Below are 21,561 nucleotides of genomic sequence, written 5' to 3' on the forward strand. Positions count from 1 at the left end.
ACCATCCTTATGATCAGCGTCCATAATGACGTGGTTTAAAGGAGAACAGTACTCACTTGCTTGATTTATAGTTCTGTAAGTTGAAGCATTGAAATAGATGGAGAAAATGAGGGGTTTGGGTTTTTTGGGTTTTTCTTTTCCATTTCTGGGGGATAGAAAAGGTAGTTCTGTTACAGTATAAACTATCTCCTTTTCTCCTGAAGAAATAATACAAAAGTTATTCTTTTTATCCCTCACAGGACCATCAATAAATAAAGCCAAAAGTTTGGCCACTCAAGAGCGATACAAAGGTACAGAGAGAGAACAACTCCTAAATTTCTAACCCTCCTACAGGGTGAGGGGACTTTGAACTGTGTCTGCGGGTCGGTCAGTTCACCACTGGACAGTAGCTGCACTGTCAAGGCTAAGTTGAATGAACACCAGATGTTACCAGACTTGAGGTGATTTAACAGCAGCAGCTTTGGCCACAGTGCTTTTCAACTCAGGAATGCAAATCGGACTTGTAAAGCAGTATTATGAAATCTGAAGGCAACCCCAGGACACGAAGGCGTCTTCCAGTTCTCCAAGAATGAAACCTAATTCTTCAGAAAGCGAAAGGTTGACACTAGGATGGCTGTGAATGTGATCCGCTCACTGACACTTGTTAAAGGCCAATCAATGCAACATTTCTCCTTTTTTTGAGGAGGAAGCCATCACACAAGGTCTATACCATATTTTTAGTTAACATTGGAGGATACTGCAGATATACTTTATTATAACATTTTGTAGTTTAAAGAGCTTTATTAATGCAATAAATTAACTTTGTACACATTTTTATATATAAAAAAACTAGCAAGGGATTTCAGGACGTTGCAGGCCTCATTAGAGCTTGGTCTCCAAAAACCTGTTTGAAAAAAGCAACATGTTCTTCACAGTGTTCTCCTATAAGGAAAAACAGATTTAATCCATTAGATGTGGCACAAAAAGAGAGGAAAACGAGAATGAACAGTGCAGCTTATTGATGTGTATACTGGGTTTTAACTTATTTTTCTTTCATAAAATACTTTTGTTTTCCTACGCTTTTGAGCTGTCCTATTTACACAATTGATGCCATTGCGAAACTGGTCAGGGACCTGTACATCCCCTAGCAAGTCACCATCTGCTCTGAGAGACAAGTAGAGAAGCTAACCTGTCATGGTCCTCAATGCCATCTTACGTGGTGCACTAAGCTAGAAAAAGTTGGTAGATCCAAAATAAAGTTGTATGTTCCTTCCCCATCCTAAGGAAGAGGATGCCTTAGATTTTATAACTTTGGAGGTAAGAATGATTTGCCAGTGTTTCCTGCCTAAAACCGAACATAAATAAGCCCCAGGCCATTTAAAACCCTTCGCCACCAGTTCCTGCCCTGATTCTTCAAAAGGGGACATTCCAAGAACAGCTATCAGACATATGAGCTGTGTTTAGGCTGCCTGAATTGGGCCCTGAATGTTTCTCTATCCGAAACATACCTCAAATTCCAGAGCATAACTCAGATCCATGAGCATACCGAATTCACATGTACTACAAATAACAGGCTATGGGGCAGGTCGGCTGTTAGGACATTTTGTTTTCACAAACCTAACTCAGGAGTTCTTACCAAAAGGCTTCTCACCCTCCAGCTGCCAGCATTCTCTTGCTACTGCTAAGTCTGGTTGCCCCAGGCCTTTTCACCACTGCCATGTTCTCACCTGGTGTGAAATTAGGGTCCCCTCGCAAACGCTGGTTTCGCTGTTCAAAAAACCGGAAGATAGTATAGAAAAGCATGTTGTCTTCAGTCTGCTTCGCAGCATCTAAAAATTTCCGTGCAGAAATGTTGTCATGGCCACCAATGCCCCGGATAAACCGTAAGGCAGCCAACACTTGGTGTTTGGAAAGAAGAACTTCTACTATTTCATCATTTGCTGTCGAAAGTCGCTAGAAAGAGAAAAGTCCAGGTAAATGGAAGCAACAGACACAGACTCTTACGCAGCTTAAAACTCTGATGTGTCCATTACCTTCAACATATCCAGAGACAGCTGATGAGCAGGAGGATAAAAACTTTCTAGGGATAACAGCAGACAAGCCTGAAAGACAAATTTTCAGACTCTTCAGCATCAGATGTCGGAAAGTTACACTTGAAGTTTTTAATCACAAAAGTAAGTATCTTGTGATACCGACCAGAGGCTTTGAGTCACTGAGGACATGATACTGCAGGAACTGATGCAGCATATAAAAGAGGTTGTGCTGGACAAGCGTCTTGATAACGAGCTCATGGACGTAATGCTGAGGATAAAAAAAGGGAAGGCGGTCCAAATCGCGAACCTTGGCTAGGTTTGCCAAGGACTGCAGCTATTCTAACTGATGAGTCAAAGTTTCCATTGTTACGAGAAGTGGGTTCAGTGTGCAGGTGAAAGAACCCAACTTGATGTGATAGCACTTGTTCTAACTAAGGACAACATTGTCATATCAGGAAGGCACTCAGGGTTCTGAGTCAGGCAGGCAGCACCTCTTAGCATATGGAAGAGCCACCTTAGTCATTGACAGTGCTGTCATTTTAAAAAACTATTCCTTGCTCCTCTGACTTGGGACCACCCATCCTGATGGGAAGGTACCTGCACTGGAATCGCAAATTGGTTAAGAGAGCGAATATATTCCATCAGGACGGCTATCACAAATTTGTGAGGCATCTCCTATGGAGAAAACAAAAATGGTCTTAGAAACATCAAAGACTTGCAAAGGCAGCTACATATAACCCTCATTTATCGCTCCCTTGTTTCCATGTTAAACTGGCCCAGTGCTATTTCGCTGGTTTTGCACAAATCCCTCCAGAACCCGCACCACCCTACCCCCGCCCCCTCGATGAGCATGTTTAGGTCTGAGTATTGGAAGCCAAACTATTAGCACAAGTCCTCACCGAAGATAGCCCAGGTACTCGAATCACATTATGAGTTCTAGTTGTTCTCAATTCCCTTCAAATAGATCTGTGTTGAGAATCCTTAGTCCAGAAGCGGCTGATGAGCTGTCACCTACCTTCTTTTCCGTGAACACCGACAGGACATGGGTGTACATGTCAGACTGGTCGATCACAGCTTGGGTCCGCACCGGCCTTTTGAGAAGTGGACTGCTCCGGCTCTGCCCTGCCTCCACTGCCTAGGCGAGACATTACAGCCGAGACATGGCAGCTTAATCATCTAGGCAATGGTTGTTTGCAGCTAATCCAAAAACAATGAATTCCTAGGTGCTGTGAACCTCAGACTTGAGCAGGAGATGATACTTATTTCACTACTTGGACAAAACTATTTTTCCTGTGCTTGCTGGGGAAGAGTCTAGAAAGTCACAGTTGGTCATCTTGAAAATAGGCCAATGTTCATGGTGGAACTAAAAACAACATAAGCCACAGTTTTCCCTTAAGGGACATCATACTGTTTTAATCTCTTAACATAATGCCCTATCTAAATTTCTTAATCACAGCCTATCTGGTATTTGTTATCCACTAAAAATGGAATGGCTTGCTGCATCTTTATTATATGAAGCCCTGATCTTAAAATCAGTGAGTACTTTGTGTAATGAGTTTATATTTAGATTTTTACGGCAAGGCTCCCCAAATATTACTGAATAGGAAAGCTCTGTGAGAAGATCCTGACTCCTGCAGCCTAACTTTTTAAAGCCGTTGAGCTCAGTGAGAGCATATGCTGCAGGAGCTGTGACGGCACCTGAGACCCCGCGTGTCTGAGAAGAGCCAAGTGCTTCGATGTTGCAGATGGCTGGTCACACTCCTGACTAGCAAGGGTTTCTGAAACCCAGCAGCCACAGAGCAGGGACGCACAGAAACTGCCATTTGGGATCAGACCTACCGATTCCCACAGCCCAGTACACTAGTAGCAGGACCAAGAGAAGGCTCTGGAAGAGCTCGGCCTCTCCCTCCCCCCATGTCTGACGGGACAGGGTCCCACTGGCCCTTCAGCAGCCTGTGTCAGTCCTGCTATCCTTGAATAGCTAAAGGTGAGTAGAGTGCGGGGATTTTTATTGTTTAAAACCACTTCCATTTTCAGTTTTAGGACTAATCAGATCCTTTTAAGTGAAATTATTCATTCCACTTGTCCTAAACTTTCTCACTTCAGAAGACATGAAACACTAACAGTATAGCAGAATATGGTAATAAGGCAGGTTAACTTTTTCCAGCCCATCACAACAAATATTTGAACCTACTATGTGAACAGCACAGTGCTAATATTTAATCATCACTAACAGAAAACTGACTAAAAAGACAGCAAAATTATTATATTTCTAAGACTAGACTCTGGCTTGGCAGAAACGTATAAAATAATGCAAAGCTGAGACCAATTTTATCTATAAAATAGAGGTAAGACCAAGGTTCTATCTACGTGTAAGATCAAACAGATTTTAAAAAGTGAAGGCACTGAGATACAGCCTCAAGTTAGTTAGATGCAGGGACTCTGAATTTCCTGCTCCCCCACTGTGGCCACCCTGCCCTCTGGCACATAGCAAACCTCAGTGACGTTCTTCTATCAAAATCTTGCATTATAATTACAAACGTACAGGGGTAGGGATGGGGGCGTGGAAGTACCCTCATCATAGTACATATAACTTACCATCGTATAACTCTGCTCAGCGTCCAGGTACTTTTTATAGTCATGATTGAGTTTGTCAAAAACAGTGGCTATCACAGGCAGCGTTGCTCTGTCTGACTCACTCAACACTGTAAAGAATCAACATTTACAAGGTCAACCAACTTTGTCAACTTCAGAACACGTTGCTATGACAGAAAAACTAATCTCAAAGTGTGAGCAGTGCAAACATACCTCTACAGGGCATTCAGAGCAATGGTCTAGTTTAGAGGCCTAAAGCCTTCCCCTCACTCATAAGCCCTTTCTTGTTACTAGCAAAAACAGCTATGGCAGATATCTGTAGAATATTGTCAGAGTAGATATGCAGTGACTTGGAAGAATGTTTGTTTTAAAGCTAGCGATGGTAGCCCCAGACCCACATATGTGCCCAGGTTCAGGTTCGTTTTCACCTATTTATTTTTTTTAAGCCTTTATTTATTTATTCTATTTAGTCTTTTCTACCTAAGTCTCTACAAGGCATTTTTATGTTTAGTAGCCTTTCCAGGAGCTGCAATAATCCATCCTTGAAGTGAAGAATGGGGTGACCAGCTACAGACAAGGCATGAAAGGTGGCCCAGCTCCCACTGAAAGGTGCTGGGTAGCACAGGCCTAATCCTCTGATCAGACTGACTGGGAAGGTTCACCCACTTACTCTGCGAACAGACAGACAGGATGACCATCTTGCATTCCCTTCTCTGGAGGAGAAAGTCCATCAGTCTTCCTTTATCTGGCAAGAGGTTTACTATGGGCTGAAGTTTCACTTGGAGGTTCCAGAGGTAACCTGATTTAAGAGGCAGCAAATTTAATAGGATGATGCAAACCGGAACAAAAGCCCAAAAGGTGACTCCCCTAAGGAGTCATGGGGAAAACACACTCAATGGCTTTTTCTTACAAGCCAAAGCACAGTTGAGGACATTCAACACATGCCTGACAACAGGACTGACAGCCAAACTACTGCACGCATGGTTGATTCCATACCACAAAGTAACCCTCTACATTAAGAGGTATATCAATAGTGTATCTCCTTCAAAACGGGGCAACAAGCTCTCTAATCAACTCACAGCAGCTCCTTCCCCACACCTAGCCCCCTTTTAACCTTCAAGGTGGAAAAAAATGTTAACATGTGACATGACTCCAACCCTATGCTCTGGTTTCTCCTGTAATGGCTCATTGGTCAAAAGTGACTCCAGAGGAATTTCATAATTCATCCATTCATCAATCCATAAATGTCCTGAACACTCACTGCCAGGTAGGCAGGCAGAGCCTCTCTCAACCGGGGATCTGTGAGAGAAACGCTATTTTAAGAGCGACCTTAGTGCCTCCTTTCTCAATTCTCCCATGGCTGGTACAGAGCCTAGTGCCATTCTGGATGGACAGAAGTGAACTCATGACATACAGTGGATGCCACCTAGGGCATTAGGGCTAATTCTCTGCTTAATCCCAGTGGGCAAAATAGGAAAATACACAGATGACTGAAGACTAATATGGAAAGTACTCTAACAGGAAGATTCAAGGTGTTGGAGGATTACCAAGGAATAGAACATCCCAACGGAGGCTTCCCCAGCACCGTGAGAAACAGGAGTGCACCCCCAGGTACACAGAACAGAAAGGGGTGCATGATGGTGGGAGGTCAGAAGAGGGCAGGGAGGGCCCTGCACTCCATGCTGTGGGGTCTGGCTTTTCAGATGGACATATATGAAAGGGTTTAAAGCAGGGAATGGCCATTCTTAGTTGTTTTCATTATAAAAACAGTCTATGCTCGTGATAAAATATACACATAGTAGAGAACAGAGTATAAAGTGAAAAATGATCCCATTCCCAGGCTGAAGGGAGAGGTCATTTCTCAGGGAGTCACCTTGAAAATGTCACTGGCTACAACTGTCATCCAAAGTCAACAAGCACTATTTTCTCTCTAACATGATGGTCGTCCCCTCTGACCCACCTTGGCTTGCGCTGATAATGATGTCAGGTTGAAAGACAATCCAGGATGAAGAATCTACATGTCATAGGAAATTCTAAACCAGAAGAGATGAAAACAAAAGGCAAACCCAGCTCCGATTAGCACTCGCCCCTCCCCCATTTGCTGAGGTGCTTTAAATGCCCGCCCCTGACGGTAAGAAGCTCTAAGAAACTGTCCGCTGTGGTTCCTGAGACGTTACTCCGGCTTATGAGGACGGAGCTTCAGGACCCTCTTAGACACCAGGGTAAAGAGGGGTAACAGCTTCCCTCTGTGCACAGCGCCACTGCCTTTTAAAGGATACAGAGTTTACATGGGACAGGAGACTGGCTGGTCACAGGAGCAGGACCTACAAGTGGAGAAAACACAAGTGTGCAAGGCCTGACGGTGCACCCAGAAAATGCTGACGATACTAGTACTTAAGTAAAATGTAATACTTTTTAAAGCCTTCAGCAAATGTTAACACGTTGCGTACGGCGGGGTTTAAATCCCTCATGAAGATTTTCGTGATCCGTACGCAACGTGTTAATTCAACTGTCATCAAACGAGGGAAGAAGTGAACTGTCATGTCCCACTGATAAAATATAGGGAGGAAGGGGGAAGTTGAGAACAATCCAAGAAAATGTCTTCCCAAGAAGGAGAAAGCATGTCAAACCTTTGTTCACAGTGTTGTTGTTTTTAATAACCAAAGATGACTCATCATTTACACGTGCACATTAAAGAACTGAGAAATGTACCTGGAAGATTCAAAATCAAATACTCAGTTCACTGAGAATATTTCAAAACAAGTGTTTTGTGGTTTAATTATCTAAATAATTAGTTCCATTCTCCACTGCACACAGTAGTGGGTCCAGGCACAGAGATCTGGGAAGCAGGCCCAAGAAAACCTCACATGACAGGGACTTGTAACGACCTGTTACAGTGCTCGTGGGTAGCCCACAGTGCACTTGACAAATGCAGTCCTATAAACTATGCACGATTCCCAGTTCTCTTCCAATTATCCAGGTACAATCAGAAGACAGGTTTTAATCAGCTGGTTTGAAAGGGTGGTAATTTTTAACAGACCCCCATAACAGAGGAAAGGGCCCCATCAGGTAAGCTAGAGCAAAAACACTTGCATTTGGAACCTAAGAATAAGGGTCTTACATGTGGACCTCAGTGCTGACTGCCCATCACGCTGACTTAAATGCTCTCAGGTGAGAGCCAGGTAGCTCTGGTTTGTAAACCCCCCAGGTGACCCTAATGTAGAGTTTGAGAACCACTGGTCCAAGAGACCAAAAACAGGAGAATAATGAGGGCAGCTGGCTCTCCCCAAAGTTGCTGGTTTCAGGTTTCCAAATAGCCCAACAAGCTCTTCCTGAATGCACGTCCTGTGAGGGCATAGGGTGGGCAAGATACAAAGATGCTACAAGCCTGCAAGGGGCTTACAATCTAGCAGGAAAGACAAAACAAAAAGGCATTAACCTTAAAAACTGCTTTACCAACCCACACTCTAGAAGCCCAGAGATTCGATGGACCCTTGAATTCTTATTACTCTGAGTCTAGGCTATTGTTTTGACCACTCCTGGCATTAGCTTTATTATAAGTAGCCATTTAGAACCTGACTGCCTTTTAATTAGTCTTACTAAACAACGGGACAGAACTGAGTTTTAAATATTTAGAGTTGTTTTTTCCCCAATTTACTAGCAGTTACCTTCATGCCAAGTGAGCAGCAGCTACAAGATAAATCAATTGACACAATCTATTCTTTTACAGGCATACCTCTAGGATATTACAGGTTCACTTCCCAAGTGTGGGAGGAGTGAATGGAGGGGAGTGAGTCTAGGGGGAAAGAGAGTCTGGGGAGGAAGTGAATCTGGAGTAAAAGTGAGTCTGGGGTAAAAGCGAGTGTGCGGGATGGGAGGAAGCAAATCTGGGGGGAGAAGTAAGTCTGGGGTAAAATCAAGTCTGTAGGGAAAGCGACTCTGGGGAAAGCCAGTGGTGATTTCTGCTGTGGAGGGCCTTGCCTTCAATTTGTAAAAAAAAGAAAAGAAAACCAACACCCGTGAAGCACAACAAAGCCAAGCACAATAAAACTAGGTCTGCTTATAATGCTAACATTATTACCCAGGGAAAAGGAAGAAGCTGGAGAGAACACAGAAGGCCAAAAGACCAATTCAAATGTGAGGACTACCTCCTTCCTTCCAAACTCTGCGGGAGAATTAGTAAGCAGCAAGGCCAGAAAAGCAGGCCAGAGGCAGTGTCCTTGCTGAGCTCTCGGGGGCAGCCTGATCTGGACCTTCTCTGTAACAAGTCCAAGGACATCCTGACTGCAGGCAGGGCCAAGCCACCAATGCTATCTGACAAGTATTCCTTTTCATAAGAAAACACTGCTACCGGAGTCCCAAATGTGTCCCTTGTATGGTTTACACACCGAAACTTCAACTAACTTACTCTGTACTCCACTCTCCTTTGAGAGCATAATATTGTTTAAAGTCGATTACACTGGGAAAAGGCAAAAGAACAAAATGGTTTCTTCCCCCTTTTCTGAAATCCTGACCTCCTCTCAAACTTCCTACTTCCACCTCAGGTAGGAAGACTGATCTAGAACAATCCGAGACCCACAGTCTTAAGCACTTACTGTCACCATTGGTCTGGAAATGCACTATTTATCCTAACTAAGATACAGAATGCGAGAAAGAGAAGGAAAAGTGACCCCAGATTAAAATAACAGCCGTAAGCAGCCAAGTTTAATGTCAGGGTTACAGAGCACTGGCAATCAGAAAATGTCAAGGGCTTATTCCACATTTAAAATTTAAGCTTCAATGAGTAATCACAGCTCTCTATTTTAAAGCTCAGAGAAGAGAAATCATTCTATTTTCTTCAGAAGAAGATCCATTTTTCTTATAAAATACTTTTCACAACACAATTTTAGCTGATAGAATCAGTTAAAAAAAAAAAAAAAAAAAGAGCCCCTCACAAAATCCAACAGATCCAGAACCCTCTGTACACACTCCTCACTCGGTCTTGAATGTGGCCCCCAACTACACAGTGACCCCTTTTACCTGCCATGGGAATCTGATAGGGTTGAATTGATCGAGCTGGAAGCACTGGGTGATGGAAGGTAATGGTGCCATCAAACTCTCCCCTTAACTTGATATCAAATATCACCGATGTCTAGAGTGGAAAAAAAGACCACGGGTTGGCTTAACCCTTTTGTTACCTAACATCTTGCTATGACAGATTCCTTTAGAGTCTATGTTTGTATTCCATCCCTACTGGCCAGTTCTTTGAGGAGGAATTTGCTATCACATCACAACATTCTTTTATATTTTTACCTACTCTCACAAATAGTCCTGACATTTGTAACATGCTTCCTTTGAAGAGCTCTAAGTGATTTAAACGGATCTTTTTCACTTGCAGCATTTTCATTAGTCAAGGATATCTGGGTGTCACCTCTCTCCAGGGCATGGCAGAGAAGTGGTTTGTCTACTACCAGACACCCAGCTAACAGTGTAGAAAAAGCAGGACCCATTCTAGTTCTTTCTCTTGGGCCATACAGTCTCAAAACCATTATCATCTGTACTCACAAAGGAAGGACAATGTCCATGTACTCATGTAACACAGTGGTTCTGCCGTGAATTCCCAGCTTAGTTGATTCAACCAAATAACTGTTCCAAAGTCAGATCTCCTCATGTGTTATTTTTTGAAATAGTTCTTAATCATCCTTAAACTACTGACATGGAATCACTGTTTTTCCTAAACCATTTAGAATACCTAACCCACTTCCATCTGAAATTCTAAAACTTTGAGCATAAAAAGCACTTTCAAGTGTTTGTTCAGAATGTTCTAGCAATTTTCACAACTCTGTCAAGCAAGCCTAACTTGTACAACACAGACCAGACAGCCACACATAACTCAAACCTCTGTATCCTGATGATGAACGACCACCAGATTATCCACCACATTTAGGGCAAACTTCCCCGTCCGATTTAACTTTAATATGTGCATCTTTTTACAGGCACCTTCTCTGAAGGACAACAGAAAGGTCAAAAAATAGATCAACAAGCTTTAGTTCAAATTTTAAAATTGGAGGAAGAAGGAAGAAAGCATTAACTATACCGTGGTAGATGATATAGGACTACCTCCGCTCCCGTACTATTGGAGGTCCGTGAATGATGCCTCAGGAAGAGAACATAAAGCTGTCTATAGCTGATTGGAGAAGAGAGTCATAAGTCATATTTGGCTGTTTGAAATTCCTCCATTGTCAATGCTGAAGTATAAGACTACAGTTATGTCAATCATGAAATATGCACTTAATGGAATATTTTGCAGCCAATAAAAACATTTGCAAAGCAAGCACAATTAGTCAAAAAAAAAGAGTCTATTATAAAGTTAATAAAAAGGGGGGGTACAAAACTAAATATACCATGATGAAAATATTTTAAAAGAAAAACTATCCCAAAATATTGGAAATATTTTTGCATACTATCCAAAAATATTAGAAATACATGTTAACAGATATCCTTGGATAAGACAAGTTCGTTTTCTTTCCCTTTAACTTTCTGTATTTTCCAAGATTTATACAATGTGTACATTCCTTAATCACAGGAAAATATAATCTCTCTTCCTTTTTAAGCCTCATCTAATAAATGTGGTGTGACCAGTTCCTGAATGCACATTTTTATTCCAATGGTTAACACTGTGCTGAGCCTCCCACAGGGAAGGGAGTGGGTCCCCACCTCCACTTCGGCCAAGATTGCTCTCATTTTGTTTTCTAAATCAGAATGCCACAGATTTCCTTAAAAAAAAAAAGGTATGTTGTGTGTGGGGGCAGGCATTCTAACGGCTAAAAATGTTTAAAGTCTGGAAACTATTATTTCAGGTTATAGTAGAATCAGAAATGATTTAGAAGCAAAATGATGGTATTTGTTGAATACAGTTATAGGGGGTTCTTTGTATTCCTATTTTAGTTTGAACTTTTCATAATAAAGTTTAAAAATTAATACAGCTGCATATCCAAGTGAAAATACACTTTCCTACATAAGTAATTCAGTTTCATGTTTGTTAGATAAAAAACTTAGACTATGTTGTTGTTTAGAACAAATTAGAATATATTTTAGCTAAAAAAAATAATTGTTCATACGTTGCAACTCACAGAATGAAAGACAAATTCTAAAACTAAGACATCCAAGAAATAAAAGTGACTCGATATTCTCATTTTATCAGATTAAAATGGTGAAAAAAACTTGCCTAAGACCACAAAACTAGTAAAATAAAAAAAGAACGCCCGGAAGATAGCAGGTTTACTATATCCATAAGATCTAGGTACAACACAGGAAAGGGAAGTCCTGATTGTGTGTTCCAAGGCTACCTAAAGAAAACGTAGCCCTGGGGTGTTTAACTTCTATTACTTATATCACTAAAAGCAATTACAAGGAGTTCTCTCAAAAGACAAACATACATCGTCGCCATTGCAATGTCTCTCTCAGAAAGGTACAGTTTAGTGGACTTAGGCACAGCTGGTAATTCAATCTCAAACTTGGGCAGCTTTGACATAGTGCCAGCCTGTTGGGGAAAAAAAAAGTTTTAAGACAAGTCTGTTACATCCCTTTGATGTTTTAGCATTCCCTATGTAAAATCATCAAGGATATATACACACACTATGTGTTTCTATCCTTTCCAGCGTCACACCATGTCCTTCCTTTACTCAGTCTGTCCCCAGAATGAATCATTCTTGGAGGTGATGGGATGGTACAGTGTGCCCTCTAGTGGTCAGAAGCAGTGAGGTTATTAGAGGCACCTGCCCATTTGAAGCACTTGGCACATCCGGATGTTAAAGGAACAGGGTAGGAGGGGGGGACAAAAGTAATTTTTTTTAAAGGGAGGCTTACTCATACCCTAAAATAAAAGGGCTGCAGGACGTTTCCGAGGACGGTGGTAGACAGCAGAATCACTGCACTCTCAGGACAGTACATGTACCAATTCACATTGATATTCTGGCTCTTCAGGAGTTTCAAATTTCGTTTCTCTGGTAATACCTGAAACAAAGTTCAAGAAACACAATCTTCATTTAAAGAACAGCAAAATGTCAGAAGACTGATCCAGTAAATTAAGAAAATTATAAAAAGCAGAAAGAACCCGTAAGTTGAATTGAAATTATTTATTTATTACAGCTACCTGTTATCAATCCTAGTGCTTAGTGTTTTACAAACATTAGCTCATTTACCCTCGTCACAGGCCTGAGAAGTGGATATCATTAATATTCGACAGAAGAGGAAACAAGGCTCAGAGAGGTGAGGGAAACTGCCTCATCAGTTATGAAGTTACGGCCTCGGCTCGCCATTTTTCTGCAAGGCCCAGGTCTCTCTCAACCTCCATATTCTCAGGAACCACCCACCAAAGATCAAAGAGCAGCGACATCCTCACTCATTGAGAAAATGGTCCAATCAACCCCATGACCCTAGAGCAGGAGGCACTATATCACTTTGTAAGCGGGCATTTTCCCGCCAAATCGCGTCGTAACGCGGGGCTTTTTTGACATTTTCTCGCCAAAATTAGACTTTCCGTAAAATATTCATATCTTTCTATCTATTTGATATTTTTCTATGAAACTTTCAGTGTTTTAGTTTAAAAAGAGGTCTCTATTTATTTACTTTGCAAAATTTTTGCCGGTTCCAACTAGAGGCGATATGACGAGTTTACTCGTTTCCTGCAAAAAATGTGGTATCAGCGTCTGCCCAGCCTGCACCATCTACCTTCGGCCTGGTCTCCATCTCGACTCCAGTTCCCACTAGAAAAGGGAGGGGCTCCCTTTTCTAACTGGTGTGTTTATGAGACTATGCAAGCAAATCTAGTATTTTATAATCAAGGCACATTTTAAACATACCTAACTGATGTTCTGATACACTAAGGAATACTGTATAGAGCCACCAAGACATTAATGCTCAGAGAATACTAACTGAAGAACTGAGGCGGCAGTCAGGCTCGGGAGCCGTACGCTTCTTGATAACTCAGGTATAATAAAATAAGGATGCGTGAAGGACCCCTTTCTAACATTTCTTTTTTGTTTGTTTGGGGGAGGTGGGATTTTTTTTTTCAGTTTTTTCCTAACACTTCTTGAAGTTCTGAAGAGCATCTAGGTGATTTGAATGTATACTTTTCCACTACTGAGAACAGAAAGATACACTTTTACACTTTTAAATGATTGCCCCAGGGAACCCTTCTGTAAAGCAATCAATCCTTTTCATGCTGTCATATATACAAAATTCTATTTCTGTGTATATGGGATTCGTATCAAGTTTGTTTTCTTTCTGCTGGTCACTACAAAGGTTTTGATGACAGCCCGACAGCAAAGCACCATGGCATTAACATTTCATGTTTGTTTACACAGGTGTATTTCCTCTATCCATACATTCTAAATTATATTGCTTTCATAAGGTCGACAAAATCAACACCTTCTAGATTAGCTCCACTTACATATCTCAGAAGTATTCTCAATAGGTCAGGCAGTTGGAACATATTAAAAGATCAAGAGGCAGATGCATCAAAGCAAACAATCAACAGATGGAATGGGAGAAAATATTTGCCAATCATCTGATAAAGGGTTAATATCCAGAATATATAAAGAACTCCAACCACTCAACACAAATAAAATAACCGAATTAAAAAATGGGCAAAGGACTTGATTAGACATTTCTCTAGGACATATACGAATGGCCAAGAAGCCATGAAAAGATGTTCAATATCACTAATCACCAGAGAAATGCAAACCAAAAACACAATGACATATCATCTCATGCCCAGAAGGATGACTATTATTCATTAAACAGAAAACAACTCGTGTGGAGGACGTGAAGAAACTGGAACCGTTGTGGACTATTGGTGGGAACACAAAATGTTATAACTACTATGAAAACCAGTATGGCACTTCCTAAAAAAAACTAAAGATAGAATTACCATATGATCCAGCAATCTTACTGTTGGGTATGTACCCAAAAGAACTGAAAGCAGGGTCTCAAAGATTTACTTACACATTCATATTCTTGGCAGCATTATTCACAATAGCCAAAAAATGGAAGCAACCCAAGTGTCCCTCAATGCATGAATGGATAAAATGTGGTATACACACAATGGAATATTATTCAATCTTAAAAAAAGGAAGGGAATTCTCCCACACACTACATACAATATGAAACTTGAGGACCTATGCTAAGTGAAACAAGCCAGTCACAAAGGACAAATACTGTATGATTCCACTTATGTGAGGTACTTAGAGTAGTTAAATTCATAGTAAATAAAATGGTGGTTACCAGGGGCTGGGAGATGGGGGGAAGGGAATTATTTAAGGGGTAGAGAGTTTCAGTTTTGCAAGATGAAAAAGTTCTGGAGATCTATTTCACAACAATGTGAATATACTTAACACTACTGAACTATACACTTAAAAATGGTTAAGACGGTAAATTTTATGTTATGTGTTTTTTTAACAAATTTTTTTTAAGGTGAAGAGGCAGGTCACAAAGGAGGAAATACAAATGGACAATACACAAATGAAAACATACATACCTTCCTAATAATGAAAAATGTAAATGAAAATGTCTTTCTCCCTCTCAGATTCGCAAATGTCTACGGACTTATAATATCCAGTTCTGGCAAAGATGTAGAAAATAGAGATTTGTACATTGCTAGTGCAAGTGCAAACCTCTGGAAGAAATTTAGCAATATCTATTCTGCTTTTTAGATGTTCATACCTGTAATGTGGTCCCCCTTCTAAGAACTGCCTCAGTCAAGAATATAAAGAAATGTTTACGAACATATTCACTGGGGAATTGTTTATAATCACGAAAAACTGAAAATAAGCCAGACATTCATCAACAAGGAACTGATTAAATAAATGAGTATAGCCACACAGCAGAGTATGACTCAGAATAAAACATGGAAAGAAGTCCAAGACATATTGCTAAGCAAAAAAAAAAAAAGCCAGCCATAAATGTACACTATTCTCATTTTTGTAAAAAATAATAATGTTTGTGTGTGTAGAAAAAAATGGAGGAATATGCACCAGACTGTTCATAACAGTTATTCTAGGGATTATGGTGGACATCTACTTTTCATGTATCTTGGTAATGTTTGAACATTTTATAAAACACATGTATTACTTATAAATGGAAAAAAAGAATCAAAACCCAAGCAAGAAACGAAAGCTCTAGAATCTCAAAATGTCTATTTAGTGCTAAATTCACAAAGCTGCCAAACTGCTATTACAAACCTTTCTCCAGCAAACATCAGTGGTAAATACAATACCTGGTAAAATTCAATTCCTTGATCTGTAATAAAGACAATTTCAGTAGAACTGGTCCAGCAGAATCCTAGTATGTTGGCATTCTTGGTCTAAAAAAGATTATAGAAAGATTTTGAATTAACAAGAAAAACATATATATAAATATTTTCAAAAGCTTACAGTATTCTTTAATAAAAGTTCCTCAGACTCAAACTTTTTTTTAATCCAGTGTTCCCGGATTTTCACCTGTAACACTTTACTGAAGCATCTGATTCTTAATTCCTCCTAGTCAACAGAACAGAAGGAAAAGCCTGAGTGTTGTGGAAAGGGAACTGACCAGCACTCACAAATATCAATTTCTACCTTTAGGAACCAAAGGAGAACTGATATTCTTAGTTAAAGACATTATAAAAACTGGTGTTGATGGGATTTATAGATGATGTAATACAGAATTGTACACCTAAAAACTATGTAATTTTACTAACAATTGTCACCTCAATAAATTAAAAAAAAAGAAGAAGAAGAAAACTGGTGTTATACAAGTAGAAAGGCCTAATGGTTCTCAGCGAGTGTTGACCAAAATGGAGTTGGTGGCCTTGAGCCCACACGCCTGACTCATTGGTGAACAGCTGTGCCCCGAGCCTGAGGACAGACAGAACTATGAGAACAGCTCTGCTGCACACAGAGGAACTAGAAGTCTGCGAATGGTTGTTATTTGGCAGATGTGCATTTCCTTGCTGTAGAGCCCACCCTGAACTCCACTTAGCAAAACCATTACAAAGATGCCAGAGCCATGCCTCATTCATACCCAATTCTGCTAGTTTCCAGGGTGCCACATTGCTACTTGTAACTGAGCCCTCTCTTGCCTAGTTTATTATACCCAGCAAATCTAATGAATAGGAATTAGAATCTACGCCCAGGGAAAGAAAGAGGAAGGACATAACAAGGACAAATCAAGGAAAGAAAACATCATTGGAAAGGGAAAAAAACATCCTCTTCCACAAACCTCCAAAGAGGCGACTATGAAAGGAATACAGGATCTGACCCAGATGTGCCAGCCCAAAGGAGAAGTCAGGGGCGACAGGAAGACAACAGCCACCAAGTACTGAGACTGCTAGGTGTGTAACATCTGTCATCCATTTAATCCTCCCAACTCCATCTTACCGATGAAGAAACTTTTAAAAAATTGTCCAAAGTCCCAAAGCCAACATGCAGCAGACCTCAGCATAAAGCACCGTATGCCTCCAAGTCTGTGCTCTCAATTACCACCCTACCCTGCATCTCCACCATGTAACTCACCCAGTTAAATGCCAACCCACAGGGAGATGCCAGGACCATACCTTGCACTCCTGAGTATATTCCAGCTGAGAACTATCCGGGATAAAATTAGAAAAATCCTGAAAGAAAAAAAAACACAAAGGAGAAATGTGGATCAGGCAGCATACTGTCAACCTACTTTGATATACAACAAAAGGAAAAGACAAATAAATTTTAAAAGTAAGCAGAAAAAAACTGACAAAAACCCAGACAGGAACAATAAAGAGACCCATTTGGACAATCTGCCTCCTTAATAGCAGCAAATTGACAATTCAATTTTTTAAACAGAAGTAATCCAAATATTCAGTTAGGGCTTAGAAACTGATTTTGAAAATTCATTCCTCAAATAGTTGATTTCAGAGAAATGTGTTGCTCTACATTTTACAACAGGTTTTCCAAAAATTATAGCAATTAATACTGACAGAAGGAAATAGATTTTGCATCTTTCTCAACAGCTTTTCCTCTACTTTACAAATGGTGACGTTGAATATTTACAAAGGCTAAAATGCCAACAAGCTGCTCCAACTTTGACTATCTGTTCCTGTTAGGTCAAGCATTCAAAGATGAGCGAAGTGAATAAAGGGAGTTACTCTGGCAAGGCTAATTCACAACGTACCCAAAAAAATATACCTCATGCAATCTATGGTCAATACAGCTATTAATCAATACAAAAGATGCCAGAGGTTCCAAATTAGTTTTTTTTTTAAGTCAAAAATGCCAACTAAGGTCATAAGTATTTATCCATTCAAGTATCTTTCTTATCTTGAAGAATTCCATAGGCTCAAATACAATGCAACATAACTATAGCTTGCATGACATTAAAATAACAAATTTTGCAATTCATTCTCTTCCAAATGTACTTCTAATGTCCTTTCTTTATACTGTATTTAAAGATAAGTCTTACCACAGTCTTTGAGGTCCTCTGAACAGCTAATATCTTATTTTCTAAGGAAAATTTAATGCACTTCACTTCTCCTTTGTCTTCCATTCTTTAAGAAGAAAGAGTATGTTAAGAGTTAAACTTAATCACTGAATTCTAGCTTCTATCATTTCGTGAGAAGAAAAAAAACTAGTTAAATATTCACAAAGCAGCAAATCTTAGTTAATTAAACTTATGTTTCTGAAGCCATTAGCAGAACCTCTTTTTAAGAAACAATCCAACTGGCAACAAATTGCTGGAGAAATTTATGGTATTGCAGATAACATGTGATGGAAGAATTGCGATCACCTGTACTTTCTCTGAGAATTATTTCAGACATAAATAAGTAGATACGTGCATATTTCTTTTTATTGTGCTTTGCTTTATTGAGCTTCACAAATGTTGCAGTATTTTTTCACAACTTAAAGACAAGACACCTCCTCAATGCACACCAGCAAAAAGATTACGACTCACTCTATACTGATAACTCCCTTTCTTGCCGTGGGCTGAAAGCAAACCTGCCATTATGTCCAAGGTATGCCTGTACCCACAGTGACTTCCACAAACAACTGCCCTCTTTCTCCATCACTCTCACAGCAAAGCCTGTGGAAGACAGAAGTGTCCTCTTTCCCATTCACTGCTCCACAGGCTCAGGACAGCCCCATCTTGAAGTCTCAGAACCACCTCAAAGGAAGTCAAGGGATGGAATACAGAGGGGTGTGAGGAAACTTTAGGGCTATGGGATGTTCATATCTTGATTGTGATAATTTCATGGATGTACACCTATATCAAAACTTATCAATTACACATGTTAAATATGTGCACTTAATAATTATACCACAGTAAAGCCATTAAAAATAAATGTTTTTAAAAGAGGATAAATTCAGTATCTTCCGCTCAAACCCTACTGAGCCCCCAAAACGGGACCATCATGGGCTCACTCTCATTTTGACCACCGAGTCCTACCAGACATCTTCCTAAGCACCCCTTGAGTGCCTATGCCATATCAGTCTACACCGCCTTCCATCTGGTTTTCACCAAGCCTGGCTCAGACGATTGCCCTGGCTCTGATATGCTCCCAACTAATCCAGCCTCAAGGCTGGGAAAAGCATGAGCTTTCCAAACACTGATATGATCATGCCATACCCCACCTTAGAAATGTACAGTAACAAGATAAAGCCCCAATTCCATAACAAAATCCTTAAGGGTCAAGCCGGCCCCTGCCAGTGGCCACAGCATCACCACCGCCCCCTCCCTGCATGGACACCTGCTCTTCAGTTACACAGACCTGGAGCTCCCAAACATCACACTCGCTCACCTTTGCACTTGGTGTTCTCTCCAACTGGAAGACCTCCTCTCTTCTCTACCTAGAATCATCCCATTCAAGTTCTCAAGTTTTGCTCAAAGGCTACCTCCTCTCTGAGCCCTTCCCTATCCTGTCCCAAGATGTCACATCTCTTCTGCGTGCCTGCATTCTTGGTACAGCACTTGTCAAAGTAAATAGTATGTGTCTCCCACACTAAAGTTATGAGTTCTCCAAAAGGGCGCCCGGCTAATTCAAAGCCTTCACATGCCAGGTGCCCAGCAATGGTGCTGCAACCAGTGTTTGACACACAAATGATGTGCGATTCATTTTCTACTTCAAAAACTGTTTGCTATCATCACAGGCCAACTGTAAAACACTTTTTGATCACCACTGAATTGAGGGGCCTACATTGTACTTTCTTCTCCTGTAATTACAGGAGTTAAGGTGACCAGATAGTTTATCATCCAAACTGAAATACTTCTGAAAGTGAAAGAGGCTGCTATTCTTAATTATGGCGGTTCAACTTGTGTTTGGATTTTCTTAATATACATTCTTACATGAAAACACTGACCCAGGAATCTCCTCCACCTTGCAGACACTCTGGAAAGACCTGGGCCAAATGAGGAAATGAAGGTCCTCCGCAGTCAAAAAACCGGAAATGGGAAGTCAATAATGCCCTGACTTGCTAATTTCAAGTACCAGGAAATAGGTGCCCTACTTCAGAGTATTTGGTTCCCAAATCAACAGGGAACTACTCTACATATTTCACTCACAGGAAGTACAGTTATGTGCCACCAAGACTGCAGAGCAGGTGTCTGCTTCCCTCTCTCTACAGACAGGGATTTACTTACACACACACACACACACACACACACAGACACACACACGCGCGACCTCTTAGGTGAGGCAAAGGACAAAAATTTAAAACTACCCTATGAATGAGAAAGGGAAACACCATTTTGTTTACATGTTGAAATTATTCTAAAAATCTTAACACTGTTACCTGAACGAGATGGGATTCCTGTCATCTGGGCCTTTAACGACCACCCCCGTAGCACCTCCAGATCGAACAGCGAAAACCTGGGAGTGAAAAGCAGCAATGTTAATGGTCTGAACTTTGAAAGACTGGACACACACACCAACTACAAGTGAGTATTTCTGATACACCTCACCCGTGCTTCAACTAAACCAACGCGGCACATATCAATCTGCAGATGCTTGATGTTCCCATGAATTTGAAGAAAAGAGAGTAGAGACCAAAAAGGCGACCGTTCCAAGTGCTGCCTGCCCACTGTGTAGGACCGGGTCGGGGGGCCCCATGCCTCCAAGTTTTAATCGGTTCAACAAAAGCGCAGCTTAAGCACTCCCCGCTACTCCCCGCACTGCCGTCGGGTCTCCCCCCCCGCCCCCCCCCCACTTTCCAAAATTCCGAGAATAATGAAAATTTCAATGTCTAAATCCAACAAAAGGCGCCAAGAAAAGACTGGCTTGCTAATAACTGACCACACCGGCTAAAGTGCGCTGGGTCCATGGCGCCAGCTCGGGATCCACCCAGCTGTCACTTTGAAGAGCCTTGGCCGCGGTGGAGCCTGGTCCCTCCGCCCACCCACCAGGAAGGCGCTGGCGCCGGTCCCGCGCCGGGACGCGAGAAGAGGGCCCGGGCCTGGTTCCCTGACACCTGGCCTTGGCGCGCGAGACAACCCTGGGGCACCAAGAGCGGCGGGCTGGGCGAACGCGGCCGCGCGGAAGAGGGTGCGGGCTGGCCGGACCTGCTTGTTGGCCTCATCGAAGAAGACACAGTTGACGGGATTCGCCTTCTCGAAGTGCACCGGCCGCTCGCACAGCTCCAGGTAGTAGTCCTCCTCGCCCATGGCGGGCGCCGCGGTGGCGGCGGGGGGTCCGGAGGCGGCAGCCAGCGTGGAACCAGGCGAGCAGCGCCCTGTGCGGGGTCTCGGACTGGCGGTGGCTGTAGCGGCAGCGGCGGCGGCGATCCAGCGGGCGCGGAGGCCGCTTCCTGGTGCCACGCCCCCACGCCGTCCGTCACGTGGCCTGCGGCTCTCTGCGCTTAAACAAGCCACGGCCTACGGCCGCCAATCCGCGGTGGGGCCCGTCGGAGCGAGAGGCTCCTCCCCTTTCCCGGAGGGCTGGGTCTCACGGAGGCTTACCGGTCTGGGGCGG

General features: G+C 41.8%; 2 protein-coding genes across 3 annotated transcripts in view; one reads left to right on the forward strand and one right to left on the reverse strand.

Moving 5' to 3' along the window:
• NPC1 (NPC intracellular cholesterol transporter 1) overlaps nt 1-1,056 on the forward strand; it is a 53,722-nt gene extending 52,666 nt beyond the window's left edge. Inside the window, exon 25 of the mRNA XM_019741198.2 lies at nt 240-1,056. Within this exon, the coding sequence (XP_019596757.2) occupies nt 240-322 (83 nt within the window). The 3' untranslated portion in view covers nt 323-1,056. The remainder of the gene's footprint in view (nt 1-239) is intronic.
• On the reverse strand, nt 735-21,411 carry RMC1 (regulator of MON1-CCZ1). Of its 2 annotated transcripts, none has more exons than XM_019741199.2 (20): nt 21,153-21,411; nt 20,387-20,463; nt 18,063-18,147; nt 17,182-17,238; nt 15,865-15,951; nt 12,462-12,602; nt 12,026-12,129; nt 10,684-10,773; nt 10,486-10,591; nt 9,627-9,738; nt 6,887-6,931; nt 6,568-6,621; nt 5,278-5,406; nt 4,611-4,717; nt 3,028-3,147; nt 2,610-2,687; nt 2,176-2,280; nt 2,013-2,081; nt 1,707-1,932; nt 735-921 (listed from the first exon to the last, which is right to left on the reverse strand). In XM_019741199.2, exons 1-20 carry the CDS (start codon nt 21,252-21,254, stop codon nt 842-844), a joined length of 1,974 nt encoding a protein of 657 aa, XP_019596758.1. In that variant the 5' UTR covers nt 21,255-21,411; the 3' UTR covers nt 735-841. The 2 variants fall into 2 exon arrangements, with proteins under 2 accessions (XP_019596758.1, XP_019596759.1); XM_019741200.2 differs by lacking the exon at nt 21,153-21,411 and adding an exon at nt 20,556-20,707.
• Nucleotides 21,412-21,561: the final 150 nt, after the last annotated feature.

The sequence above is a fragment of the Rhinolophus sinicus genome, linkage group LG09 (genome assembly GCF_036562045.2).
Source record: "Rhinolophus sinicus isolate RSC01 linkage group LG09, ASM3656204v1, whole genome shotgun sequence".
NCBI lineage: Eukaryota > Metazoa > Chordata > Mammalia > Chiroptera > Rhinolophidae > Rhinolophus > Rhinolophus sinicus.

Bases quoted from the DNA above. Each gene is read 5' to 3' on its own strand.
- RMC1 (XM_019741199.2), bottom strand. From the start codon at position 21,254: ATGGGCGAGGAGGACTACTACCTGGAGCTGTGCGAGCGGCCGGTGCAC. The intron at 6,622-6,886 runs GTATCCTTTAAA...TATGACATGTAG, and splicing joins TCCTGTCCCATGTAAACTCT to ATTCTTCATCCTGGATTGTC. The intron at 1,933-2,012 runs GTAATGGACACA...TTCTCTTTCTAG, and splicing joins TGTCTCTGGATATGTTGAAG to CGACTTTCGACAGCAAATGA.